This window comes from Chionomys nivalis, chromosome 7 (assembly GCF_950005125.1).
Source record: "Chionomys nivalis chromosome 7, mChiNiv1.1, whole genome shotgun sequence".
NCBI classification, from domain to species: domain Eukaryota; kingdom Metazoa; phylum Chordata; class Mammalia; order Rodentia; family Cricetidae; genus Chionomys; species Chionomys nivalis.
In genome coordinates, this window is record NC_080092.1 from 75,063,365 (window position 1) to 75,091,351 (window position 27,987).

General features: G+C 52.2%; 2 protein-coding genes across 5 annotated transcripts in view; both read right to left on the reverse strand.

The window, feature by feature from the left end:
- Positions 1-637: 637 nt before the first annotated feature.
- On the reverse strand, positions 638-14,053 carry Pdk2 (pyruvate dehydrogenase kinase 2). 3 transcript variants are annotated; one of them, XM_057776205.1, is made up of 11 exons: positions 13,781-14,053; positions 12,010-12,151; positions 5,058-5,129; positions 4,527-4,711; positions 3,615-3,704; positions 3,340-3,417; positions 2,468-2,544; positions 2,270-2,368; positions 2,068-2,175; positions 1,485-1,598; positions 638-983 (listed from the first exon to the last, which is right to left on the reverse strand). In XM_057776205.1, exons 1-11 carry the CDS (start codon positions 13,896-13,898, stop codon positions 843-845), a joined length of 1,224 nt encoding a protein of 407 aa, XP_057632188.1. In that variant the 5' UTR covers positions 13,899-14,053; the 3' UTR covers positions 638-842. The 3 variants fall into 3 exon arrangements, with proteins under 3 accessions (XP_057632188.1, XP_057632187.1, XP_057632186.1); XM_057776204.1 differs by having other exon boundaries at positions 13,701-13,791; XM_057776203.1 differs by lacking the exon at positions 13,781-14,053 and adding an exon at positions 13,423-13,544.
- A 2,965-nt stretch (positions 14,054-17,018) lies between these two features.
- Positions 17,019-27,987, reverse strand: part of Itga3 (integrin subunit alpha 3) — a 30,525-nt gene continuing 19,556 nt past the window's right edge. Inside the window, exons 19-26 of one of the 2 annotated variants that reach the window (XM_057775645.1) lie at positions 26,803-26,905; positions 26,459-26,641; positions 26,146-26,268; positions 25,361-25,474; positions 24,307-24,405; positions 19,439-19,564; positions 18,958-19,100; positions 18,156-18,282 (exon numbers count right to left, since the gene is read on the reverse strand). In XM_057775645.1, coding sequence (XP_057631628.1) covers positions 18,990-19,100; positions 19,439-19,564; positions 24,307-24,405; positions 25,361-25,474; positions 26,146-26,268; positions 26,459-26,641; positions 26,803-26,905 — 859 coding nt within the window. In that variant the 3' untranslated portion in view covers positions 18,156-18,282; positions 18,958-18,989. Of the gene's footprint in view, positions 18,283-18,957; positions 19,101-19,438; positions 19,565-24,306; positions 24,406-25,360; positions 25,475-26,145; positions 26,269-26,458; positions 26,642-26,802; positions 26,906-27,987 lie in introns of both variants that reach the window. The other variant, XM_057775643.1, reaches the window with a different exon arrangement.

Below are 27,987 nucleotides of genomic sequence, written 5' to 3' on the forward strand. Positions count from 1 at the left end.
TTTTACAAAACTGGCTATGTACATAGGATATCTTAGGGATGGGTCGCCTGTGCACACATGGTGGGCACGGGGGGGGGGGACGGGTTTGGGAGGTCTAAAGCGCAGGCAAGATAGGGTGGGTGTACACTGGGCAGGGGAGTGCATGTGACGACATGCTGGGCAAGGGTTTAGGAAGTGGCACAAATATTGCCAAGATCGCCCTGGAATCCTGGTGGGGCAGGTTACTTCTGGGCTTTCCCAGGTGCCGCTAATTTAGACGTGGGCCTTGGGTGAAAACCACCACCCACTCTCAAGTTCCCAGCTGCAGCCTTGGTGTCCACAGTGGAGGCAGAGAGAGGCTGTAAGACCAGGTCAAGGGTGCACCCTTCCCTCCATCCTCTCTCCAGACCTGAGGGCACTCCATCCTTCTTAACACGGACACAGGACACATCCCAGTATACTTGTCCAGAGTGTGGGCATAAGGCAAGTGGGGAAGCCACTCGGAAGGCCAGGACTGTGCAGGCAGTGAGGGGACCTGGGGTCTCTGGTAGAAAACTGACAGCTCCGGTCTTGGGAGAACTGCCATGGAGAAGTGTCTCTGGGGCACCCAACAGGTAGAGCCATCCCCAACCCTCAAGCATCACCATGGAGACCAGACTCCAGGGAAAAACCCTAGGTTTCTCCATAGAGAGATTGGCACTTAGGGACCACCACAGATGGGTCACTGAGATTCCTACAAAGACAGACCTGGCCATTAGGGAGACCCGGCTTCACCCTCTGTACCCCAGGGGATAGGGAAGGTCCCTGTGGTGGCTGGATTCAGAGGTGGCAGCATCCTCCCGGGTGCCAGGGAGAGAAGGCCCCTAGCTGACCCGATACGTCGATGTGTTCTTGGGCTCTGTGCTCGGCACACACCAGTCACCGGCCTCCTGAATGGTCTGGTAGTGACGCCAGGCAGACTTGTTGTAGACAGGCAGACGCTCCACTGAGTCCGTGGACAGGGCCTAGGGAGCACTTCCATCAGCCTCCTGCTTCCCCACTCCTCCCTTTCCCACCTGGGCCCTGACGATCTCTGCCCCGGCATCCTAACCCACATCTCAGTCAGCCCCATACCAGACGCTAGCTGAGACAGGTACCCCAGACCTAGAAACGTCCCTAAAGGGTCTGAACTTTCTGTATTTTGCTCTGGTCCATTCCAGACAGCTGTTTCCTCAAAGGACAGGGAGGTAAAAAGGAGAGGGAGGAGGTTGGGCTGTGTAGTTTCTATCTTTCACCAAGGCACATTCCCACTCCATGGAAGGCCAAGATCTGTAAGCCCCTCTTTCTTCCAGCCTGAGTCCCCAGAAGAGGGGTCCTACTCACAGATCCTGGACCCCTGACATTCCCTACCATGTTAGTTTAAAGTTACAACACTTGAGGAGCCAAGGCTCAGCTCGGAGTCTGGAGCCAGGATGAGGGATGGGTAAAAACCTGCTAGCAGCAAACTTGCCCCCAGTGGGCCTCACCTTGAGATAGATGACGGCGTCTGTGCCAAAGCCCTCCATAGAGAAGAGCTGCAGGTCCCCTTGGAAGTACTTGGCGTAGAGACGGGAAATGGGGAGTCCATACCCAAAACCAGCCTGCAGGTTAAGTCACAGGTCATAAAGTGAGCCAGGGATGCCCAGCTAGGGACAGGCAGGGGTGCTGGAACACGGGTGAGGAAGGGACATTTCTGGAGCAGATGGTGGTAGATGGTAGACAGGGGAACTTCAGAGGAAGTAGAGAGGGAAGCTGGACAGGAGAGCTCGACCCAGAGGCCCGAGCCCCTTCCCTAAGCCCACGCTGCCTATTCCACGGGAGCTGGGACAAAAGTGCTAGCAATTAGCAATGCAGAAAGAAAGAGGGAAGAGAGAGCATTGAGGAGAAGTGACAGCTCAGCGGATAGACAGATGGACGGATGGGCAGATAGATGATCAGCAGGCAGGGGGCAAGCAGTGGAGAGATGGAAGGCCTGGCTTCAGGACTGTCACCACACAGTCATGGGTGGGGGTGGAGTATGCCTGGGAGTTAGGAGAGCAGGAGCCAGGGGGCAGGAGGAAGCCATCTCACCAGTGGGGTACCCCCAGTGCCGGGCTGGGGTGTGGGGGCTGTGGAGTACATATAGCTGAAAAGCCTCTCGATCTTCCTCAGGGGGACACCCCCACCTCGGTCACTCATCTGGGAGACAAGGAACATGTGAGATGCCCTCCAGGGTTACAGTCTCCACTCCTCACCCTAATTCCCATGGCCTCCCAAGTCGAGGGTCCCATACTTTAATGGACAGATCTTCTTCACCCAAGGCCACCATAATCTTGATAGGGGGGAGAGTGAGGCTGGACTCGTGGCTTTCCACAGTGGCCCGCATGGCATTCTGGGGAGGGAATGAAGGACACGGTAAGGGAAGCGCTGCTGAAGCTGAGGGCCTAGGGCTGGCCCTCCCAGTGCCCCCTCAGTAGGACAGCCTTCTTACCTTGAAGAGCTCAAAGAGCATGTGGTAGAGGTGGGAGGGGACGTAGACCATGTGAATGGGCTGGGTGGCATTAGTGGCTGCGGGAATCAAGACCAAGAACAGAAGCACAGCAGGGTCCACAATCTTATCGACAGGGCGATCCCCGTAGCCCTTGTTCCTTCAGAGCAGACCTCCCACCCCCCACCCCACAGCTGCAGCTAATAGGTGGCTGTGTACCTTCCAGACCCCCCCCCACAGCTGCAGCTAACAGGTGGCTGTGCACCTTCCAGACCCCCCCCCACAGCTGCAGCTAACAGGTGGTGGCTGTGCACCTTCCAGACCCCCCCCCACAGCTATGGCTAACAGGTGGCTATGCACCTTCCAGACCGATCCCTCCACAGCTGTGCCTAACAGGTGGCTGTGTACCTTCCAAGTTGCCGTAGCTAGTAACGTAGGTACTGGCCGCCCAGAAAGATCTCTTAATTAAGCCACTGCGGTCTGCGGAGGTGTCCCATCACACGTCACTCTCCCTGGCCTTTGTCCTCTGACCCCACATCATGTCCTTCACTTACAAAGAACGTCCTTGTTCACGCACAAGGACGAAGACATCAGCCTATCACTTACAAGGCTTTGAAACTAGCTGATGCATTTGCATGCTCAGTAGTAAACTGCCACAGGTCCCGACCTTGATGCATGTGTCAAATGATAAGCAGTTATCCAGCAAATTAATAATACACAACAGCTCCCTTCTAGGGGAGTCTGACCCTCCAGCTTCCCTGCTCTTGCCTGTCCCTAGTGCTCTGAAACACATGCACGCGCTTGTGCGCGCGCGCACACACACACAAACACACACACACAAGCATGCATGCACACACACCAGCTCATTTGCTTACCATTAATTTCCTGGATCTCTAGGTCAGGTGAAGCCATGTAATACTTATCACATAGGAGCTTGGCCATGTCGTAGGCATCTGGGAGGAGAGGGAACCACTCAGGTTATGGGTGGCTGGCCCATAATGTACTGACATTGGGCATCACCAACATGAAACCCATGGGGACATGCCCCTACCCACTGGGAGTGGGTCACCCTCTGTCCAGGTTATATGGGAAGGGTCCCTGGAGCTCCTTAATGGGCCAGACCTATGGTGCGGGAGGTGGGAGGGCTCACCTTTCACCACATCAGACACGTTGCAATTGGGGTCAATGCTGCCAATGTGTTTGGGGTGAGCCGGGTTGGTACTTCCATCAAAGATGAGGGCTGTGGAGACAGGAAAGGACACTGCTGGTTAGTTCACAGGGCCTTGCCCTCCGATTTCCCAAATGTTGTACCCATCACCTCATCTGTAAGCTCTGTACACTCCATGCTAACCATGACCCCCAAATCCAGTCTTCCCCCAGGTCAAGGCCTCCCACGGCCTCTATACCCCTAAGCAGTCCTTCTATAGGCTTTTCCCACATCACACCTTATTAAATGTATAGTTTGTTTTTTTAAAAGATTTATTTATTTATTTATTTATTTATTTATTTATTTATTATGTATACAGTGGTCTGCCTGCATGTACATCTGCAGGCCAGAAGAGGGCACCAGATCTCATTACAGATGGCTGTGAGCCATCATGTGGTTGCTGGGAATTGAACTCTGGAAGAACAGCTAGGCTCTTAACCATTGAGCCATCTCTCCAGCCCCACCCCCCTTTTTTTTGAGATTGGGTTTCTTTGTGTAGCCCTGGCTGTCTTGCAACTTACTATATAGACCCGGCTGCCCTCAAACTCAAGACATTCACCAGCCTCTGCCTCCCAAGAGCTAGGGATTAAAGACGTGCACCACCACTGCCTGGCTTATTTTTATTTATTTATTTACATTTTTTTTGAGGCAAAGTCTCACTATGTAGCTAAGCTTGGCCTCAAGCATACAATCCTCCTGCCCCAGCCTCCCAGGTGCTAAGATTAAAGGCATATGCTACCACACCTGACGTAAGCCAGTAACTCGTGGGGAGCCCTGCTTTCCTGTCAGGGGTAGTGGCCCTTCCCGACATGCCCTGCCAGGACCCCTTGCCCTTCCGAGGCAGCCAGAGCTCACTGTGCTGGTTGATGAGCATGCGGATGGAGATGCGGCTGAGGTAGAAGCGGTCCAGGAAGTACTGGATGTTCTGGTTGGAGACGGGGTCATCGCCGTAGGTGTCCTTGTACTCCAGCACTCCCTGTGCCATGGTAGGTACTACATCATTGTGCCGGTTCCGGATGGTGACCAGGGCTTCGGTGAACCTTCAGAGAAGGCAGTCTCAGACTTGGGCACCACGGGGGCACAGTGCTCAGCTGCCTTCAGTCCACCCTTATTCTCCCAGCTGCCCATCCATCTTCTTGCCTGCAGCTGAAGGTCTGTTCCTGAGGTCAGGGTTCACCACGTTCTCTTGGCATATTGATAACTGGAGTCTGCATCGCTCTCAGATAACCAGGATTTCCCACAAGTAGCCTGTCTCCCACTTTCTTAGGGTACCCCTGAAGGCAGGGGCCTCCTCCTGCACCCAGCTGGCATTCCATCCCTGGGGCCCTGACCAAGATGTCCTTGCCTGAACCCGCCTTCTTGTCCCTGAAGAGGGTGCTCACTCACTGGCTTAGGGTCCGTTGATCCTCTGGGTCCTTGTCCAGGAATTCCATGATGTCTAGCAGACTCTGGACATACCTGTGGGAAGGGAGAAGGGGCCTGAGCTCAGCTGAGACTACAGAATGCTCCCTCCCACCCCCTCAGACACCATGGTAGCCATGGGTTCTGGGTTTCCCTGGCAACCTAGTAAGTTGTACAAGGAGACCTCGAATCTGCTGGTTCCCTTACAGCACATTTCTCTGCTTCAGAATCCTGTAACAGCGACCGTAGGAGGGACCAGAAATCACTCCCTGCTAGAGGCTGCATAGGACAGGGGACTGAGGCCCAACTGTACCAAAGGCCACAGTAACAGAGGGCTCAGACATCCACCTGCCTTGCTGAGGGCCTTTACAGACAAAGATCCTGGCACCTCCCACAAGGAGATAAGGTATCTAGTGGACTATGGGTGCAACTGACAGGCTGGCTGGCACAGGGCCGCTCCCACAGTGATCTGGAAACTCTCTAGGGAGCCTCAGTTGAGAAGGGTGAGTAGGTGTGGCTAGTTCTGTCCTGAGGTAGGACCAGGGAGGCTTACTCTGCCCTGCAAGAGCAGAGTGTGGGTGTGGGTGGGCCCTACTGTCTGCTCCACCTACCGGCTTGGCAGAGGGGCAGGGTCTCCTCTCCACTTAGGAAAAATTAGTAGACAAGGCAGAGTCAGGGCACTGAGCTTCTACATATGAGGTGGGCCTGGGTAGTAGATGGTGCCAATTTGGTACCACTGACCCCTTGTCCCACTGCGCTCTGACTTTAGCTTCCCCTACAGATATGCCCAGTCTGTGTCTTGTTCTGGAAAGCGGGAGTACCAGTCTCCCTCTGTTCCTTATGGCAAAACCACTCTGGCCCTAGGATGGGAGGGGCTCCCTGGAACCCTGTCAGGGATTGCTCCTGAGGCCCAGCAGTGTGTCCAGAAGAGAGGCCAGGTTAGGACCTAGTCCAAAGCACTCAGAACTCTGAGAAGAGAGGCAGGAAGGAGCCCTGGAGCAGCATCACAGCTGGATAGGAGTACAGCAAAGCCTCATGGGTATCCACAACTCCAGCCACCTACAGAGCTGCCATTGCTCAGACTCTCACCTCAACCACTACTCAGGTTCTCTTCTGTGTAGATCCCGCAGCTAACATCAAAGAAGTGCTGGTTCTGCTGGGCTCTAGTGTGGCCCCAGGAAAGCTGCGGAACTTCTCTGGCTTTGTCTCTGCACCAGAACGGTGGAAGTTCTTATCCCCACCACACAGTGAGCACTCAGAATGCTGGTTGCTCCAAACCTGTCACCAGCTGAGTACAGCCACTCAGCTTCACTACTGCCTGTGCTTTAGGTTATGAGCCATGCCACACTTTAGGCTAGCCTGCACTGGGAGCAGGGACAGGCTTGGTCTGGGGCCCCAGACCTCCTCCCTGTCCTTCCCAGCCAGAACCTAGCACAAGGCCTGTGGAAGTTGCTCTTCTTGCTTACTGGCAAGAATAGGAAGGACGAAGAGACCATCTTCCTGTCAGATTGCTCTCACCCTGCCCAGGGCAGATATCATCATCAGGAGGACCTCAGTCTCCTCAGAGAGGCATGACAGCTGACTCACTGAGCTACTGCTGTGGTCTACACTGCTGCCCTCCTGGGCTCGTAGGCCCACTAGGGCCTCTGGTCACTAATGAGGTGGCTCTGAGAAAGGGGGTACTTGGGAGAGAAGCTACAAGCATGAACATGTGGAAGAGGGAAGGGAAAAGAAGAGGAGGGAACAGTTAGAGGGTGAGGTCACATGACCCCTGCTCAAGGTCCAGGGTGCATGGGGACAGAAGAGTCAGAGACAGGAGGCTCTGGGCACACCACAAGGTAGCAATGGGCAGGGTCCCAGTTTCCAAGCCCAGGCAGGGCTGTGCGGTGAGCTTCAGGGAAGAGGTGGAACTGGTTGCATGGCCACCGACATGGAACATAGGGTACCTGGACACACTGACAAAGGCAGTGCTGTTGGGTTTGCTTGGGTTCACTGTGGAGACTCACATGACTGCCTGCCCCTCAAAGGGCCATTTTCATAGGGAGTTATGGCTAGATGCAGTCCTGCGACCCAGGGGAGAAGACGGGGATTTTGTTCCGGGCTCTTGGTCTAGCACTGAGGTACCACAGGCTTGGCCTTCCACATTACCTGGAGTAGAGCTTGTATCCTTCAGAAAGACACTGGGATGGGCTACTTGAGCAAGCTAAAGGCTAAGTGTGTGTCCAGGTCTGGAGGGGAAGGCCTAGGGACTAACCCATGCCCTCCTTGGTAGAATCTAGTGTTCCCAAGCCCTCAAGATAACACAGAGGCACCCCCATCCATCCCCTAGACAATAACCTCCCGGGAGTGGAATGCAGGCCTGAGGGGAGAGGCATGCAGTGGAGGGAGGAGGGCGTGCAGCCACCTGCAAATAGTGTGTGGGAGTGGAGGGATGGCTGAGCCAAGGGAGTAAGCGTGTAAATGTGAAGACTGTGTATCTGTGGGTGTGGACCGGCATCAAAAGCTGCTGGGAACAAGAGCGTGAAGGAGGCCACGGCCACATAAGTAGGATGGCTATTTGCATGAAGGGAGAGAGTAGAGATGGCCCACCTCTGAAGTCACTCTGTGAATGGGCAGCCAGCTTAGGTTTGGACATGGCTGTTCCCAAAGAACACTGGGACGCACCAGCCCAAGGGAAAGATGGGGTTCACAGCAGGAGGCTCAGGGTGAGGCAGGACTTAGCTTTAAGAAATGCCTTGGGGATCACTACCTGTAGGACTACTCATCAGCTACCTAGTGTGGGCCAGGAGAGACAGGCTGGCTTCCCGCAGGCTCCAGCTCCTGTGGGTGGGTCTTCGGCCTCCTATTCTGCTCAGGACAATGGCTGTAGAGTGGGAGTGGGGCTCTTCATAGGCAAGGCCTGGGGTCTACACACCTTGTGGATAAACCAGGAAGGTGGATGAGAGGGTGATGGCCATCCACACATACATACATACCCTGCCACTGAATCACCCCCCTCCATACACTCCTTCCAACCCCACAAAACCCAGTGACGGGGGTAACTCACTGGCTGTGCTTCCTAGAGAACCTTCCTACCCATCCAAGCCTCTTCAGGCAATCTTCCTCCTGAGAGGAACCAATGGATACCCCTCTGGACCCTGGGAGCACCAGAAGACGAATCATTGCTGAAGGTGAGCTCCCTTTCCCACAGATGTGCGTGGGAATGTGGAAATCACTGCCCTGCGGCATAACCCCACAGAAAGCCTTTTTCCTGTCCCTTCCCAAACGCAGCCTACGGGACCTGTGGTCTGGGTTTGAAGCCCAGATCCACCACTACTCCCTAACTGACCTTAACCACGGCTCCCCACTTCCTGCGCCTCCATCTCTTATCTGGAGATAGTGAAGAGACTTACATGCTAGGGCAGGTCATGAAGACTACAGGACCACCTGAGCCGGCACACGGGATGGCCCCTGATGCTCCAACGACCTGAGCCGGCACACGGGATGGCCCCTGATGCTCCAACGACCTTGGATGTGTTGTCATTTGGCTCACTGTGTATTGCCTTTTCCTCACTGTGTATTGCCTCTGAGACATCTGACATATTATATCACCTTTCACTGACCAGTGTGACCTCCCGGAAGCATGGGACCATGGCTGGCACTGTCTAAATCCTAGATGTGTGTGCTGGCTAGTTTTATGTCAACTTGACACCAACTAGGGTCACTGGAGAGGAGGAAGCACCGGCTGAGAAAATGCCTTCATAACACCGGACCGTAGGGAAGTCTGTAGGGCAATTTTTAAATCAGTGGTTGATAGAGGAGGGTGAGGCCACCCTGGGCTGGTGGTCCTAGGTGCTAGAAGAAAGCAGGCTGAGTAAACAATGGGGTGCAAGCTGGTACTGCCTTTCTTTAATGATGGACCATGATATGGAAGTGTCCATCAAATAAACCCTTTCCTCCCCAAGTTGCTTTTGGTCATGGTGTTTCATCGCAGCAACGGTAAGCCTAACGAAGACAATGCATTTCACACTCTCAGTAAATATGGGACCCTGAGAAACAGCCTGGGACACCACTATAAAGGCCAGGAAGCTGAGCCCAAGCAAGACCACATTGCTGTGCATCCATCACGACTCTCAGTCCCAAGCGTCACACATGCCGTTGCCAAGCCTAGGGAGTAGCGCACCTTCCAGTAACTGCCAAGACATGGCCCCACTACTCCAAGTCTGAGCAGCTGAAGAACTGATCAAGTTTATGTTGAACTGGGAATCATCATTTCAAGCACCAGCCGAGGCCTCGAGTGATCTATTAACTATGACTATGTATTAACTATGACTGTGTATTTAACTATGCTGCCTGCCGCTCCCCCCCCCCCCCCGCCCCGTGTCCCCTGTGGGAGCTTCTGCTCTATACTCAGCAGCCTCAGGCTAGTGGCCCTCTTTCCAGGCTCCCTGTGAAGAAGGCCCTGGCCACCCCCACCAGCCCACTATCCCAGTCACCTACAGTTTACCCAATACTGTCTCACAGAAAAACACCCCAGCTCCGGGAACAAATCAGATCTCCCATTTACGCGTCTCCTGCTGTAGCTGAGGCCCACCGGCTCTGCAAACCCCCTCTGCAGCTCTTTAGTGTATCAAGATGACCAACCACCACCTTGGCAAGCTCCTGGAGGCTGAATTATCCACTGGGGGAATGTTTTCTCTGACTCTTCCCCTCCCTGCTATGTCCTGGCAGTCCTTCCAAGCTTTGAGAGAAGAATAAGTCAGGCTAAGCCCTAAGATGTCTCAGGGCTCTCGGGAAGAGGAGTCACAGGCGGTCCAGCAACCCCCTGCCCTCCATATGGCACCCTGCCTGACTGCCTTAGGACAGCGCCTTGGGAGGGCTCTGAGAAGTCCTGTCATGAAGTCAGGGACCAGCTGGTGAGCCAGCCAAGCCAGTCAGCCGGACAGACTGGAGGAGGGCAGGGAGAACAGATGGTACCTTCTGTTCCCTCCCCACAGCTCTGCTACCCTGTGGTAAGACATGCAGACTGGCTCAGAGGTCCTGGACCTCCTGGTGCAGTGCTCAGTGATGGGTGACCTGGTTGGGTCACCTGAAAATCAAACCGCCCTCCACCCACCCCTTACCTTCTCAGTTACATTCACAGCCTTGCCTTTCTTTCCAGCTGTGGAGTATCCAAGTCCTTCTGTGCATCTGTTTCAATTTTCACATTTGTTTTGTTTTGAAACATGTTGCCCAGGCTGGTCTTGAACTCCTGAACGCATTATCCCCCTGCTTCAATCTCCTAACCACTAGGAAAACAGGTACCGCCTCCACCCTGCTCAGTTTTCTCCATGTCGAGAGTCAGCAGGCACTGAGCACCTAAAGCACACCTGACCTTGTGTGTACAACCCTGTCCCTTACTGGAGCCCACCTCTCTAGAATAAGCCATGGAGCTGCACATCCCTGCATAGACGCAGTGCTGGAAGGGCACCAAAGAACCGCAGGACATCCTAGCAGGGACTGTAGGAAAGAGGGTAAGGGCGGATGTGTTCTGTTTACGCTTCTGTGTTTCACGAGTGTCAAAATGGACACAAAATCTCTGTAGTGGGAGATGTCACAATCAATGTCATTTCATAAACAAACAAACAAAAACCAAAAAACCCCTAACCTTCCCTGCTCGTGACGACTCCACTTGTTTGCACTGTACTTTGTTTGCCCTGTCTTGGCAGAATTTCATCTCCCAGGGACACTGAGGGCTCCTTGTGGGAAACTTGCTGTGTCTTTGTATTTGTGTATGTGTGACACTGAGACCTGAACTCAGGGCCCCATCTACAGCAGGCAGCTGCTTTACCACTGACCTACAGTCCCAGCACTTTGTTCTTGTTGTTTGGTTTTTCAAGACCGGGTTTCTCTATGTAGCCCTGGCCATCCTGGAACCAGCTGTGTAGACTAGGCTGGTTTTGAACTCAGAGAGATCTGCCTGCTTCTGCTTCCTGAGTGCTGGGATTAAAGGTGTGAGCCACCACTGTCCCACCTGGCCCAACCAGCCCTTAGTTGATTTTGAGACAGGGTCTTACTAAGTTCCTCAGGTTGGCCTTAAAATCCTGACTGTCCTACCTCAGCCCCCCGAGCTAGGATTATACATAGGTCAGTGACAGTAGTGCCGCCTAAGCTATTTCTCCACTGCTAGGGAACAACCCAGGGCTTTGGCGTGCTAGGCAAAGGCACATTTTATTACTGAGCGTCACAGTCAGCTGCTACTTGCTTAGACACGGGACAGTGTTGGGTCCACAGACAGGACTGACACAAGCTCCCAAGCTCCAGGGAAACCTCGGTCATTCCACCTCGCAAATCCTGAAGACGAGATTTCTGTCGGATTGCCACAAAAGCCCATTGATGACCAGCCAGGGACACGCCCAGGGACAGACACACCTTTGTTTATAATTCATGTGAAGTTATTGGCTAGTGGCCTCCAGTTACCAGCTCTAGACAGAGTTCTGTGCCTACGACTGCCTGTAATAAACTTTTGATCCCTGCCCTTGGAATGCTTGGGGAAGGGACAACTGTGCTGCCTGTGTTTAACTGGGTGCTTCCCCAGTATTCAAGACAGTCAGATAACTGTCTTGCCACTTGGATAACTGCACCGTCATCTTATTTCTTGTTTTCCCAAGTTACCTGGGCAAACAGGGGCTTGGGCTCCAGGAGCAGGTCAAGGGTTACTGCTGACATTCGCATGACTTTCGCTCCAGCTGGGAAAGCTGCACTTTCTTGGAGGGACCCTAGTTTCCCAGGGAAAGCAGGACTATGAGACAGGGCCTGAACTTGATCTTTGTCCCTGTTCAGGCTGAGCATTTCCACGTGTTCTTGGCAACTCCCCAGTCTCGTGGAGCCCGTGTGCCTTGCCTTTGTCCTAGCCTCTGACCCAAGAATCGAGGAACATGACGATAAAGGAAGGGGGATGGAACGTGCGGGGCCTCACCAGCTCTGCACCAGCTGCACTGAGGGGGTGCCCAGCACCCGGTCGGGAAGCAGGTTAATCTCTTTCATGATGTTGGCCAGGCGCACAGGCAGTTCCTGCCGGAGGAAGGTGAACGAAGTTTTCTCGCAGGCATTGCTGGATCCTGAGGGTAAGAGAGGCGTGGATCAACAGCTGCAAACCATGGGAACTGGCAGGGCATGGAGCCTTCCCAGAGACCCCACTACCCAGGTTGACACATCAGTGCAGGCAGAGACTGCCGGGAACGAACCAGCCCTCTGCGCCTACACTCCAGGAGCAGTAGCATCAACTGACCCTTAGCGAAAACCCCACCGCCTTTAACCAGGGAGACAAGATACGCCTGGGGCACATTCTGAACTGTTCTGGCCTAAATCACATCACGGTTCTTTCCATCCCTCTAGGGGGGCACTCATTTCAGGGGACTGACCCAGGGGTCAGAGGGACCTAAGAGATCCTTCCCTCCCTGGGGTGCTGTGACGAGATTCCCAGGACTGTAAGAACACTCAGCGTTATCCCTGAGGCAGCCCATCTCATCCAGGCCGAAGAAACAGATGGATGCCAATGCAGGATGGGCCATGTTTAATGGCCATCTGTGAAGCAAATGGGGACCTTGGTCCAGGGTCAAGAGGGACAGGCAGTGGAGGAATGAGAACTGTTAGCTAGAGGCAGGAGACCTAGGGTCAAAACCGGGCCTTGCTTCTGCTACCCAGGGTATGCCGGCATCCTTTTGAGGGGCTCGGTGTTCCTCACACAGGAGGATGGATTCCTGCAGGTCCCTTCCAGCTGTCATTCTTTGCTGGGGCTGAAGGATTTCCCTTCAAGCAAAGCTCAAGATTCCAAGAGAACAGGGAGAAACAGAGGCACCTCCTGGGAAACAGGTGCCCAAATCTTGTCTGCCACCTCCCTGTCTTCCTGTCTGTGACGCAGCTGTAACCTAAGCCAACTCTTGAAAGACCTGGGCCCACTCCCGATCGCCAGCTGGCACCATGGGAATGCCATGTAGACAGAGAAGGGCACACCTTGTCTCCATCCACCACTTGGCACAGCTTTCTCCTGCCCCAAAGCCACCTCCAGCCCCCAGAACACTGGTAGCGGGTGATCTCCAGAAACCCAGGCACGGTCATAGGAGGGTGTAAGCCACCTGACTACCTCATGGTAACTCGGGCTCTGCTCAGCTAGAAAAGGCTGCCAGGCCAGAACAGATTTGATCTTCAAGTGTCCTTGCCCAGTGGGCAGCTGCAGTTGGTGGAGGCTCACCACTCAGGGGAGCTCCTCCAGCCAACACCTCCTACTCAGAGGGCCCCCTTCCCAGCTGCCTGGGATTTCTCGCTCGCTCAGTTCAGAAGTACCCCACCCTTCGGGGACAGCACAGGTCTTCCAGACGACTGGATCTACCTGGTACTCCCAGCAGCACGTCCCCTATTTACTTCTGGTCCCCACTCTCAGTAGCCAAGATCTCCCGTTAGCTCTATCACGTCTGGATGGGGCCCTATATCCTCAGTGCCTCTTACTCTCCATGGCCCCTCCCAACGCTTTCCTCGAGCCCCCATTCTTAGCAACAGTGTGAAGGGGGCACCCTTTAACTCTTTCTGGGCAGCCAGGCTTGCCTCGCCGTTTACCCATTCCTGTCCATACTCTTCCAAACCAACCCTCCTGCCAGCCAGAATCTCTACCTCGGGCGTTAACCTGTCATTGCCAGGATCTCCTCTTCCGCGCCCACCGCCCCCGGTGCCCACCTACGCTGACTCCATACCGAAGTCTAGAAACTGCTTCATGGACAGCGGGGACGGGGAGAACTTGCTGAAGTGCTCGATGTACTTGGGCGCCCCGGCTAGGGACGCATTCTTCCACAGCGCCCGGACCCAGCGCATGGCGACGGCACCCGAGGCTCTGGCTCGGCTTCTGCTGCTGTCCCGGACCTGGAGTAGCTGACACCAGCCCTCCGTTTGGCCCAGCTCGGCCCGGAGAAGCGCTTCGGCCACCTCCTCCCTATCCCTGCCCTGGTTGTACCTCCAACGCCTAACCAATCGATTTGTCCCTGCGCCCTGACGTTGCCAATGGCCGCGCACAAACAACTCCGGGAGGACCAATAGTCTTGCGGTTCGACACGTGGCTCTTCTCGGGACCCACCCCCTTAACCGTGTTGGTGCTGGAGGTGGCCTGTTGTTTTCCACGGCCGAGCTCAAGTCCCGCCTCTGGCCGCTAACTCCCCTAGACTTCTTGGGGGCGAGCTCCGGATTAACCCCTTCCTTCCCAGAGCCCCGCTAACCCTTCGGTTGGCCTTCTACTCTTGCCTTTCTCTAACTCCTTCCCCGGCTCCTTCTTTCTCCCTCTTCTTTAACCCTTTCTTCCCTGCCTTGTCTTTTTCCTAAAGGCACCTGTTTCTCCTGTCTTGATTCTCACCTGTTCTGCCATAGGAGCGCTCTGTGGTTTCCCACTCCTATGATGGACCCAGAATAAACACTTGCGAAATCTGGAACCAGGATGCAAGTCTGTACTAGTCTATCCTATATGTGTGGAACCTACTGGCTTTCAATAAATATCCAAGTTAGCCCAGGAGAAAGCGTCCTTTTCTTTTCTCATGTGAAAAAACATCCAAAATTGGGGTGGGAGTGTGGTTCAGAGGGTATGGCATTTGCTTAGCACAATATTGCTAAAATAACAACAAAAACACCTGGAACCAAGCCTCTCAGGACTAGCAGAGGAGGAGGCAGGAGCTACTGTCAGTGTTCATTTTAGGAAGTTCCATTTTATTGCTACCTAGTTCATTTGACTGAACATAAAACCTTGAACGTCTTGGACAACCACCTAAGAAGGCAACCTTCTTTGTACCTAGCCTGAGAAGGTAACCATTTGTGCCCCTGACTTCCTTATTACAAGTCTCCCCGGCCGGTGAGGCATTAAGGAGCTAGGGAGCTCAACCGCAATATTCCTAGCAGCTCGGGCCTCTTTTCCCACAAAACGTCATGCGCCCTCTTTTGGTAAAACGTGGTATGTTTCCCACTCTCTGGGCCTACAGAAGTTCCTTAGTTTTCTGCGTATTGACCCACCCTTAGCACAGCCCCTGCTAAGAGTTGACTTTTGTTTCAAAACATGGGCTTGGCTTAGTAGGGCCTGGTGTTACTCTTGGAGGCTTGAGGCAGGGGCATTTCACTTCAAGACCCACCCAAGGGAGAGTGAGTTCTAGTACAGCCTGGGTAATTTAATGAGCTCTCAAAAAGTGAGAGGAGGAATTGGTGCTAAACTGGTGATCACTCAGTGGTAGTGTTTTCTAGGATGTGCAAGGCTGGCCTGATGTCTGCCCCCCCCCCACACACACACACACACACTACAGTCTATAACTGTAGCCAAGACAAAACAAGGTTTCATTGTGGAGAATGTAATGCTGTGTGCCAGGCACCGTTTGCCTGGATTATGTCTTTTAATTTTTTGTTTTGTTTTCGAGACAGGGTTTCTCTGTGTAGTCCTGGCTGTCCTGGAACTCACTCTGTAGACCAGACACTTAAAAAAAGCAATATGAGTTGTGGGGGTGTACGCCTTTAATCCCAGCACTTGGAAAGCAGAGGCAGGTGGATCCCTGAGTGTGAGGCCAGCCTGATCTACAGAGAGAGTTTCAGGACAGCCACAGAGAAACCCTATCTTGAAAAACCAAATTAAAATATGTGTGTGTATGTATGTGTAATATAATATAATCTGTATGTATGTGTGCCCGAGTGAGCTTATTTATACCACGAGCAGGCAGGTACCTGTGGAGGCCAGAGGGAACCGCATTACCTGGGACTGGAGTTACAGGTGGTTATGAACTGCCTAATGCAGATGCTGGGAACCCAGCCCAGGTTCTCAGCAAGAGCAGTAAGCACTCTTAACCACTGAGCCACCTCTCCAGTTCTGTGTTTCCCCTGCTTTCTGGAGCCTTCCCAGTTGTCCTAATATCTGCTTTGGCTCCATTCGTCAGCTCATATCTCACATTCCCCTGTTCCACTCCCATCGCAACCTACCTGCTGCTTTGACCAGCATCTAATCTAACCTCCAATCCATGGACAATCCGAGCTTTTTTTTTTTCTTTGGCAGCGGGGTTGGGAGTGGGGGTGTTTCTGACTCATTTTTCTCAGCTTCCTGTACCTATTCTTCAGGTCTTTGGCTGCTTGGCCTTCTCCTCCTCTAGGAAACCTTTGCTGAGCTCCTGGACTGGGTGCTGGCCTCCTTAAATGCCCCCTTAGGTCTCCCGATCTTAAGAGATGAGAGCGGCCCTCACTGAGGGTTAACTGCTGATTCATGGGTCTTTCCTACTGGACTTTGTCTTCGGGAGGGCACAGGTTGTATCTGACCTAGTCATTGCTCTATCTCTAGCCCTGGGCACAGTGCCTGGCATGTAGTAGAGAAGACAGAGCGAAAAGGGAAGTGAGGGAGGCAGAACGGCCCCAGACCTGTGTGCAGGGATCCTTAGACATCTGCCAGCCCAACAATGAGGAAGCAGTGGATGACAGGGGTAAGTGCATTATCAAGGGCCAGGCACAGTGTATGAGATAACTCTCTTTCTTCTCTCTCTCTCTCTCTCTCTCTCTCTCTCTCTCTCTCTCTCTCTCTCTCTCTCCAAAGCCAGTTTGTGTGCAAACCTGATATTCCCAATCCCCAACTACATCATCTGAGCTCAGCCCGGGTTGCATGAGCGTGAAGACCATTCTCAACTCCCTTCTCTCCCTATGACCAAATCCAAGTCAGATCCTAGCAATCAAGAAGCAATTGATAACCAAATGAACACCACAGGAACAGGCCACAACTCTTGACATAAAAAGAGCGCTCCCCCAAGAACTGGACTTTCTCATGAAGTGAACTCTGGGCTTGAATTAAAATTCTTCATGCACGGTTTGCAGTAGTGTGCTAGGTCTATCGTCCATGGATCGACTAGGGGAGGTTATCACCCCTCTAGCCTGAACCGAAACAAGTCAGGATGGCTTGGGGGAGGTGCAGAAGCAGCTGTACAAACTTGGAATTGTTTATTTATTTTAGTGAGAAGCCCATATACAAAGAAGGTACAGGGTTGGGGAAGCTGCTATAGTACCTTGGAGGGGCAGAGCTGGGGAGTGGGCCTGCCTGTGGGCGGGGCTCAGGGAGTGGACCTGGGAATCAGCCTCCACTGCTAGAATGGGGATGCAGCTCCTAGGGAGGGGGAGGGCGAGGTTTCTCAGAAAGCCATGGACAGCTAGCTCAGAATGCCATCTCTGTGGTCAAGGGGGCGGAGTGAAGTCCGGCCAGCTGAGGCAGGGGTTGGCCTCTCCCCTGCCCTACATTCAAGTATCACACCCCACATGGTCTTGTGGGGTCTCCAGGCCTTGCTCAGGCTGAGGTGGCCAGGACGGGTCAGAAGTATCTCCCCTGTACCCTGCCAGTATCTGCCGGGCCAGGATTGATCCCCTGCTCTCTGAAGGATGCTACCCTGCTCCAGGTCAGCCCCAGCGCAGTGTGTCCAGGTTGTCCATAGTTTTGCATTGTTCCTCTGGGCTGTGTTTCTTGCCAACTCCATCTGTAGCCAAGGTTTTGGAGATCCATTCATGAAGCCCATTCTGGGGACCTGCTTTTTTAGTTCATTGCTCTTGGTCTAAGCACACAAGTCACAGAAACGTCCCCTACTCTCCAGTGGGTGCCAGGAACTGCAGCTGGGCCCGACTGTGTCCTTGTTGTCAGTAGTTTTATTCTGGACAGAAAAGTCAGTTCAGGGACAATGGCTCAAGGGGTATATGGTGTGGAAGAGAGATGTCACCACATCAGGGACCTTTTCCTCCTGGCTCCCGGTAGAGGTGCTTTGGCTTGGTTTTGGCACAGATAGAGGCTTGGACGTGGCATCTTCCATGGTATATCTGAACAGGCCCTTAGCAGTAGGCCCTGTGTGTGTGTCCAGTGTCCAGGGCTGTGCTGTGCTCAGCATCGCAAGGTCTTGAAGGAGAGTCTAGGGCCCCAGAAAACATTCCTGCACTGAAGAGGGATATATGCCTGAGCCTACTGGTGCCAGCCAACTGCGTGGCCCTTTTGGACTGTCAGAGTCATAATTTATGATAAATAGGAAGAAAGGAAGAATTGGGAGTGGTGGCAGGGAGGATATCAGTAGTATCGGTCCCGAATCTGCCAGCTGGTGACCCAGTGCTTCTTGGTGGGTAGGGTGCTCCCTGGAGGTGGGTAGCGTTCCTCCTCCCGAATACGCACTGCATGGTACTTGGGCATGATCCGGTAGTATCGGGTCGGCTTAAAGAAGTCACACTGGAGTTCAGGCAGAAGAGAAATTGTGTCAGTATCCAGCATTCAAGTGGGAGACGATGCCCCTCCAACACACACACACACACACACACACACACACACACACTCAAACATCCCAACCTCAGTATGAGATGGGAAGATGAACATCCCCACCTCAGGCCCAGAGGAAGGAGGAGCTGAGGAAGGCACAGAGGAGAACAGAGGCAGGTGGAGACCAAGCAGATGCAGAGATTGTGGGCCAGGAAGACAGGTTGATCCCAATGGCCAGTGCTAGGGGTAGGTGAGACAGTTATCCTAGGGAGATGTGTGGGACTCGAGACAAAAAGGGTTGGTCTTTCTCGGTTCTCTCCTTCCTAGTGAGAGGGGGATAGGCCTTAGAGTCATTATGGACATGCCTGGGGATCAGACAGAGGCGGAGTCTAGCCCTGACTGTTTCTTTTTTTCAGTTCCTCAGAAAGCAGCATGCTCACTGGAAGGATTTCCCAGCATGCTCTTGGGATTTTAAACTCCTGCAAGCCAGGTGTAGGTGGGGGTCAGGGGGTAATCAGGGTGGCCTGTGCTTTGAGGAGGTAGACAAGTGAGATCCAAGCAGGCCCTAAGGCAAGAGGAGCAGACAAGACAGAATCAGAGGCCCCAGCCAGCTGGGGTTGTGAAGAAGAGGCCCATAGGCCATGTTACCCAGGTGGGCTGGGGCAAGGGGGGCGCCCCCCTCAGTAGTCGTCGGTCAGCCTTTCTGTCTCTGACGGCTGGCTCTTCATCTCAGCCTTCTGCCTCTTAGCTTCATACAGGGCACGAGTGCGGGCTCGCTTGAAGAAGCCGCACTGGAGGGAGGAGGTGGGGATGGCCATCAGGGGTGCTGGCAGACCTGGCCATCAGCACTCAAAAGGGGAGCTGGGGCTTAGAGATGGGGAACCTGGAAGGCTAAGTCCTGGGCCCAGCCTGGTGGGTGGCCAGACACCAGAGCAGCCTGCAGTTCCCCAGGAGGCGTGGGTGGCACTAGGAGCTGCGGGGAGGGGCGGGGAGGGTCTGGGAAAGGGCAGCTGAAATGGGGGTGAGAAATGGGATGCAGAGCCGTGGGATGGAGGGAGGGGGTGAGCGTGCTGGCTGGCGCTGGCAGGGGGTGTGAAGTGCAAAGCCCCAGGAGGCTGGGAGTCTCTACCTTCCACAGAAGGATGATGATGAGCCCTAGAAGCAGCAGCCCGGCACTGACAGCCACAAGGACCAACCACAGCTCAATCTCAGCAGGCAGCTCCTCCACCAGCTCTGAGTCAATGTCCACAGAGAACTGCAGAGGAGAGAGATGAGACTCAATGGGGCCAGCCTGCGGAGACCCGGGGTTCAAGACCCATGGCTCTGTTATTTGATCTACAGCCAGTAGGGGGCGATCAAGGACTAGAAAAAGCCCTGGCAGGACTGGACATAAGCAGGTCCTTGTGTTCAGTTTCTTAGGCACAAATTTAGCCAGGGAGACTGCCTCAGATCTGGTAGGTAGCCTGGCATCTGGGTTTGTGACACACACATCTGGACTTGCATATCAGCTCTGTTCCTGGTAAACTGTATGACCTGAAGTAGCAATTCCATTTCTCTGGATCTTTTCGTGTGCTCTGGTAAAGAGGTCATTAACGGCTGGCTACTTTACAGTGTAGCAGCATGGCCCAAAGCATGCATTCGGGAGCCAGGCTACTTGGGTTCAAGTCCAACTTTGCAAACTACCGGCTGTGTAGCTTTGAACAAGTTATGCAACCTCTCTGTTATTCATCTGCAAACTGGATATTATAATTCCCTACCTAATAGGCTGTTGGACAGGATTAAACATGGGTGGTATGAATAGATTGCTCAGAATAATAAAAAAAAACCCACAGACAAGGCATAGCAAACAGCATGGGTGTGTTCACGCATGCATGTGTATATTTGGGTTAAAAAGCCCACACCAGAGATGCTTTGCGACCATAAGCATTTCAGATTTGGGATTTTGTTTTATTTGTAGCTCAGAAAGTTTCAGATTTTGTAGTAGAACTTCTCTAGATGACTATGCTTGGTTTTTCACTTCTTTTAAAATTAGTTTGATTTTTAAAAAAGGATAACAGAAAATTAAAGATTTCCAGTAATTTTATGCTCTGGATAACCCCCCCACACACCACCACAGTGAATAGTGGTTCATGCCTGCTGGTGACCCCAGAAGGAGGTAAGAGGATCAGGAGTTCAAGACCAGCTTGGGCTACAGGTGGCCCTACCTCCAAAGAACAAACAAACAAGCTGGGCAGGGTGGCACATGCCTTTGATTCTAGCACTCTGAAGTAGAAGCAGGGGGATCTCTGTGAGTTTGAGACCAGCCTGGTTTACATAGTGAGTTCCAGAACAGTCAGAGCTACATAGAGTGATCCTGTCTTGTGAATGAATGAACGAACGAACAAACATAACAAAAATGCATAGTAAATCTCTGTGCTGAATTTTTTTTTTTTTTTTAGAGGTTCTTGTTATATTAGCCCAGCCTGGCCTCAAACTCTTAATCCTGACTCAACCTCCCAAGTGCTGAGATTATACCCATGGGCCCTCCCCAGCTATCTCTATATACTTGATACATCTGCCCCACCTTGATGGGGCCACACTATATGCATACCTCTGCAAGCTTCATCTTCCCCATTTTTTTTATTACTATCATCATCTCTCCCTTGCAACTGATAAAGGCCAGCTTGGTCTCTTCTGAGGACCGCACAGTCATTGTAGAACTGGACCACATTTTATCGAGCCAATCTCCTACTGACAGACATTTAGATCGTTTCCCACCCCCAGCTCCTATTAACAATGCTCTAAAATACCCCCATATATTCATCTTTGCATGCTCGTCCGGTGAGCTCCTTGATATATATGAGCATGTGTTAGATTCAAGGGAATGGGTGCTTTAAATTTTAATGAATATTGACAAATGCATCTCCACAAAGGAGCCTCCAATTTATCCTCAAGTCAGCAGCGTTTCCCACCACCAACCATCGCCAGACGACATTTCTCTTTTTAGTATTTTCCAATCAGATAGACAAACAACCCATTTGCTATTTTTGTTTTTCTTTAAAAGGGTTTTTTGATTGCTTGTTTTCTGAAACACTTTTGTAGCCTTGGCTGCCCTGGAACTTGCCACGTAGACCAGGCTGGCCTTGAACTCACAGAGATCCTTCAGCCTCCGCCTCCAGAGTGCTGGGATTATTGTGTGTGGGTCGGTGCGTGTGAATGTAGGCTCCCATGGAGATCAGAGTAGAGTTAAAGCTGGTTGTTAGCAGCCTGGCGTGTGTGCTGGGAACTGAACACAAGTTTCCGGCAAGCACAGTGGGCACTCTTAACTGCAGAGCCATCTCTCCAGCTCCTTCTGATTTCTCTATGTGTAAGTTAAGTATTTGTATTTCATCTCACATATACTGACGTGTTAAACTAGGCCCACACTTCGTCACGTTCCTTGGGAACTTGTCCTTTCAGCTTGTCTTTCGTTGTCCTAGATTTACTGTTTCACATAGACTAATTTTTCAGATTCATCCTTTGTGACTTTGGGCTTTAATAAAGTAAAAACTACTCCTGGTGGCTCACGCCTTTAGTGCCAGCACTTGGAAGGCTGAGAAGGAGGACTGCTCCAAAAGTTTATGACTAGCCTGGACTACATCGTGACATTTTATGTTCCCAAAACAAATAATGGTGCAGTGAGATGGCTCAGCAGGTAAGGACGCTTTTTGCCAATCCTGACAGCCCGAATCTGCATGCTCAGCCACATGAGGTGGGAGAAGAGAATCGACCCCTACAAAAGTCCTATAGCTTCGGCGTGCACACTGTGGTACACACATGCTCCCCCTTCATAAAAAATAAAATTTAAAATAAAAAAAATGGAGCCAAGGACCAGTGGCACACGCCTTTAATCCCAGCACTTGAGAGGCATAGGCGGGCGGATCTCTAAGTAGGAGGCCAGCCTCGTCTACAGAGTGAGTTTCAGGAAAGTCAGGGCTACACAGAGAAACCCTATCTCAGAGAAAAAAAGGGGGGCTGGAGAGACGGCTCAGCAGTTAAGAACACTTCCTGCTCTTACAGAGGACCTAGATGTGAGTCTCCGCACCCACAGGGTGACCCACAACTGTCTGCTAACTCTTGTTCCAGGAACCACACCCTCTTCTGGTCTTCGAATGCACTGCATACCCGTGATACACATGCATGCAAGCAAAATACTCAGACACAAGAAAATACATTTTTAATTAAAAACCAAATACATAGTTCACTCTCCCCATGGTTAAGGGTTACTATTAAATTATTCTGTTTTCTCTTCTGGAATACATTTAATTCCAAATTTTAAATACTTCATTTAACCTCAAGCCATTTTGTTGGTGGTGTGAGGTAACCTGTCTTTCTTTCTTAAATATGTTCTAACTCTTCTAATATCTTGAACTCTTGATCCTCCTGCATCATCCTGAATCCTGGGATTACAGACCTGTACCACCATAACCTTTCTTCTGCACTCACTGAGAATGTAGCTCGCAGTGGCGAGAGGGTCAAAGTGTTTTCCTTGCAGACGGATGACCCCCGCATGGCCACCATAACATGCCTGCCTCTCTCACCCACACATCGGTATAATAAATCATTTCCTTTTTTAAAAAAGGCCAGGCATCGTGACACACGCCTTTAATCCCAGCACTCGTGAGCCAGAGGCAGGGGCAGGAGGATCTCTGTGAGTTCAAGGCCAGCCTGGTCTACAAAGTAAGTTCTAGGCCAGCCTGGTCTACATCGTCAGGCCCTGTCTCAGGAAGGAGGAGGCAGTCTTTAACACGGACTGCATTTCCCGTCCCTGTTCCCTTTCTCCACTCTTCTTCATTCCATAGAGCCGGAGTGTTTCGGCAAGCTCCCCTTCACCCCGCGCTGTGTATCTCCTGTGTGTTTCCACTAACATCCTTTCCACATCAAATTCTTAGCAATCTGTCATACTTCTTCCAGCTGTCACTTAGAACATTTCCCCCCTTTGGAATTTCCCGAATCTGACTTGGGCTGGAATAACTCGAAAAGATCTGACAAAGAGAGACTATTGGCTTTTTCTTCCTGACCATAATTTACTTTTGTTGTTGTTGTATGTTTATTGGTTTTTTTTTTTTTTTTTTTTTTTTTTTTGGTTTTTCAAGACAGGGTTTCTCTGTAGCTTTGGAGCCTGTCCTGGAACTAGCTCTTGTAGACCAGGCTGGTCTCGAACTCCCAGAGATCCGCCTGCCTCTGCCTCCCGAGTGCTGGGATTAAAGGCGTGCGCCACCACCGCCCGGCTTGTATGTTTATTGTTATATGTTATCCCAATGGGCTCTCTAGTCATATATACAAATGCTGTTCTTGTTCAGGATTTGTTTGATTGGTTTGGTTTTTTTGTGAGACAGAGTCTTGCTTTGTAGCCCAAGCTGTTCTTGAACTCCTGAAGTTGCCCAGGCTAGCCTTAAACTTGGGTCAGTCCTCTGTATCAGCCTCTAGACTACTCCCTCATGATCAGCCCTTTTAAATTTATTTATTTTATTTTTTGTTTGTTTGTTTTTCTTTTTTTCTTTTTTCTTTTTTCTTTTTTTGGTTTTTCGAGACAGGGTTTCTCTGTGGTTTTGGAGCCTGTCCTGGAACTAGCTCTTGTAGACCAGGCTGGTCTCGAACTCACAGAGATCCGCCTGCCTCTGCCTCCCGAGTGCTGGGATTAAAGGCGTGCGCCACCACCGCCCGGCAGCACTCCCAGCTTTTAACTAGGTGCTTCGGAGCTGAGGATTCAAATCCAGATTTTCATGCTTGTAGAGCAAGGCCTCTGCCCACTGAGCCACCTCTCCAACCCCTCACTTTTAGTCTTGAGACAGAGTATCAGTAAGTTAAAATTCACTCTATAGCCTGGGCAGACCCTTCACGACCCTTCTGTTTTGTCTCCCAGAAACCAGGATGGCAGGCTCATACCATCAGGCCCAGCATCGGCGTCCTCTTAGAGATGCCCTGTGCTGTGTGGCCTGGCCTGAGCCTGCTGCTCTTGTTAACACACCCACTCACCCATGTGGTCTTGTTCTCCATGTTGATGGTAGGGATGCTGGTTCGTAGGAACAAAGTGGCCCAGCCATCTACCCTGACTCTGTCAAAGTCTCTGTAGTCCTAAAGGAAGATAGAGGGGTCAGGGCTAGCAGCTGAAGCCTCTCAGCCTCCCCCCTGATGCTACACACCACCTGCTTCAGTACCCTGCAAGGCCCTGCATCCAGCCTCTTCACACACACAAATGCATGCCATTCACTCCTCTGTGCACTGGGTCCTGTGCTGATGCTGGGACAGCAGAGATGGGGAAGGTCACAGTCTAGGTCAGGCTCAGGGACTAAATCTACCCAGCACCTGTTTCTGGCACATAGCCACACCCCCGTCATTTGCCTAGGTGACGTTTGTGATCCCATGTTGGAAACTGAGTAGTTATCACAGAAACCAATCACACAGACCAGAACGATTGAGTCTAGTCCTAAAAAAAGGTGACACTAGGTAGCAAGGGAAGGCCGGCATGAGAGTCACCATAACCTATCCAGGCATTACAGATGACCCTTGCGACTTCTGAGGAAGTTTTGTGCAGTGTGGTAGGAGAGTGGACTCCAGCTGCTGAAGCTATATAAGATCTCAGGGATGAGAAGTGAAGGTCGATGGAGACCTAGATGGCTGAACAGGGAATTCACACACAGAGACAGAAAAAAAGCCGGCATTCCAGTAGGGGGGTCCAGAGGCAAAGGCTCTGCGGTAGAATGTAATGGACACACGAGAGGTCATTTTGGAAGCTTTGTACATGCACACACAGACACGCAACCATTACACGGATATGGCCTACACCGACAGACACACAACTGTGCAGAACACGACACTGTTTTACACCACACACATACACACAGCATACACACACACAGTACACACACCACACACACACACAGTACACACACCACACACACATACACCATACACACACACCACACACACAGACACAGTACACACACACAGACACAGCACACACACACCACTGGCTGTCACCGACCCTCCCAGCCACTCTCCTCACCCAGGAGGACAGTGGAGCACTAACCTCAATGAAGGTGCTGTTCCACACCCGTGCCTTCACAGTCACGTTGGTGATGTTGGAGGCATCAGGAAGGGGGCACTCCAGCCACACACAGCGGGCACGGCCACTGGCACAGGTCTGACATGGACAGGAGAGAGACAGACATAAGACTGCCTGGCTCTCCAGACCTGATGCTGCCTCTGCTAACCTCTACCCTTCGAGACCTCATCCTACCCCGAGTGACAAAGGGCTTTGTACACTGTTTTGCTCATGTGTGTTCCTCTACCTCTCAAACATATGTTCAAGGTGCATGCTTGGGCTAAACTCATCTCAGGGAACGTGAACAGGAAGCATAGACCCTGCTCAGGCTGCCGAGTCCCAGCCTCAGAAATCTCTCCCAAGCCAGGTACTTTGCGTATTGTCGGTTGGCTTGGGATATCCCTTCAACCTCTCCAGCCAGTTATGCCTCCTTTGGGTCCCCATGTTTGCTTCTCAACCTCTTCCTGCGTAGGGCACTGTGCTCTACACTCTGCCCCAAATGCCCAAGCAAAACAGCCCCCAACAGGGTGTGAGGCCTTGGAATCCAGTCCGCAGCTCCTCTTTGAGTCCACTGTGATGGATCCTCCCTGAGGGCGGGAGGTAAATCTGTCTGCCTGGCAGGAGACTCCTGAGGCTCAGGTCCACAGCGCCCCTTTAGACCTGTGTCTCTATGTGCGTGGTCTCTGGCTGCCTTGCTTCATGGGCCCCTGATGCCCACGTGCCTTGTGACAGGCTGTGTCGTCCTGCCCACCTCTGCCCTGGTCACTCACCAACAGAGTCTCAGATTTGGCTTTTTTGGCAGCAGCCAGTGTGACAGGTGGGGGGCCCTGTTCTCCCCCGGGATCCAGCTGTCTCCGCCTGCGCTGTGGAGAATGTGGCCTGTCTCCAGGGTCCTGAAGAGGGCAGAGATTTGTTGGGGAGGCAGAGAGAGAGAGAGAGAGAGAGAGAGAGAGAGAGAGAGAATAGCTGATGGGAGCCAGGGGAGGGACAGAGGGGACTGAAGTGGCCGGAGAAGACACTGGCTTTCCTGCCCTCTGGCATGCAGATAAGGTGTACATGGAGCATCCCCACCGATGAACTCACAGAGAGAGTAAGGTTCAGAGGGTTGACGAGGCTTCCAGGTGGCTGGCAGGGCCAGGACCCATTGCTATGGATGGTGATCTCCGTGGGGTACAGCAGCCACTTGCCATTGGCGACTTCATAGGGCCATTCCAGACCTAGGACCAGTGTGCCCAAAGCCGCCAGTCCGTCTCCCACTGGGCTCACCTGTGGGCACACATGACCTGTGTGTCATGGTTACCAACTTTTGGGAAACTCTCTACAACTCAACAGCCCACATCCCGCCCAGTTTTGAACCCTGGACCCAGAACAACGTCCCCACTGCCTTTCATAAGCATCTCCAGCTAGGACCCCAGAGGTGCCCTTACCTGGAATTCGTATTTCAGGGGACTGCCTACATCCTCCACGGTTTTCATGCCAGCCTCACCCATCACCGTGCCACCGAAGAAGCTCTGTAGCCGATGTGTCATCCTAGGGTAAGAAAATCACCTGCGTCAGGGGCTGGAGAGATGGCTCAGTGGTCCTGAGTTCAATTCCCAGCAACCACATGGTGGCTCACAGCCATCTATAATGAGACCTGGCGCCCCCTTCTGGCATGCGGGCATACATGGAAAGAATGCTGTACACATAATAAATAAATAAATAAATAAATAAATAAATAAGGAAAAAAGAGGAAAAAAAAAAGAAAAAGACCTGTGTCAAAGCATACAGGAGGCCACAGCCCTGCCAGAGGGGACTGCAGTGCTGAGGCTGGTTGACTATGGGTCCCCTTAGGTATAAGCCCAAGTTCTACCACACACCAGTTGTGTGGCCTTACACAAATTACTGATCCTTTCTGAGCTTCAGTTTCCTCGCCTGTGGAGCTAGCAATAGCTGGCACAAGGCAAGGCAAGGATGCAGTCAATAAGAAAGGTGGGGGAAGGGTTGAAGAGATGGCTGAGGGGTTACGAGCACTTATTGCTCTTCCAAAAAACTGGGGTTCAGTTCCCAGCACCCACAGCACGGCTAGCAATCATCTGTAACCATCCAGGGTTAGGAGCTCTGACACCCTTTCCTGCCCTTCAAGGGCACCAGACACACACATGATGCACACACACATGCAGACAAAACACTCATACACATAAGATAAAGCGAATCGAAGACAAAAAGAGCTCGCTGAGGAGGTGGCACAGTGGGTAAAGTGCTTGCTATGCTAGTGTGAGGTCCTGAGTTCAAATCCCAGCAACCACATGGTGGCTCACAACCATCTATAATGAGACCTGGCGCCCTCTTCTGGTCTGTAGGCACACATACAGACAGAACACTGTATACATAATAAACAAATAAATCTTTTTTAAAAAAAGATAAAGTGAATTGAAGACAAAAAGAGCTGACTGAGGAGGTGGCACAGTGGGTAAAGCACTTGCTATGCTAGTGTGAGGTCCTGAGTTCAAATCCTCCTAGAGCCCACTTAAAAGCCGAGTATGGTTGCAGACATCTGTAGTTCAAGTGCTCTTAACGTGTGGTGGGTAATGGAGACCGGAGGGTCCCTGAGGAAATGCTAGTCAGCTAGC

Bases quoted from the DNA above. Each gene is read 5' to 3' on its own strand.
- Pdk2 (XM_057776205.1), bottom strand. From the start codon at position 13,898: ATGCGCTGGGTCCGGGCGCTGTGGAAGAATGCGTCCCTAGCCGGGGCG. The intron at 4,712-5,057 runs GTGAGTGAGCAC...CCTTCTCTGAAG, and splicing joins GATCAACGGACCCTAAGCCA to GTTCACCGAAGCCCTGGTCA. The intron at 2,545-3,339 runs GTAAGCAAATGA...TGATTCCCGCAG, and splicing joins AGAGATCCAGGAAATTAATG to CCACTAATGCCACCCAGCCC.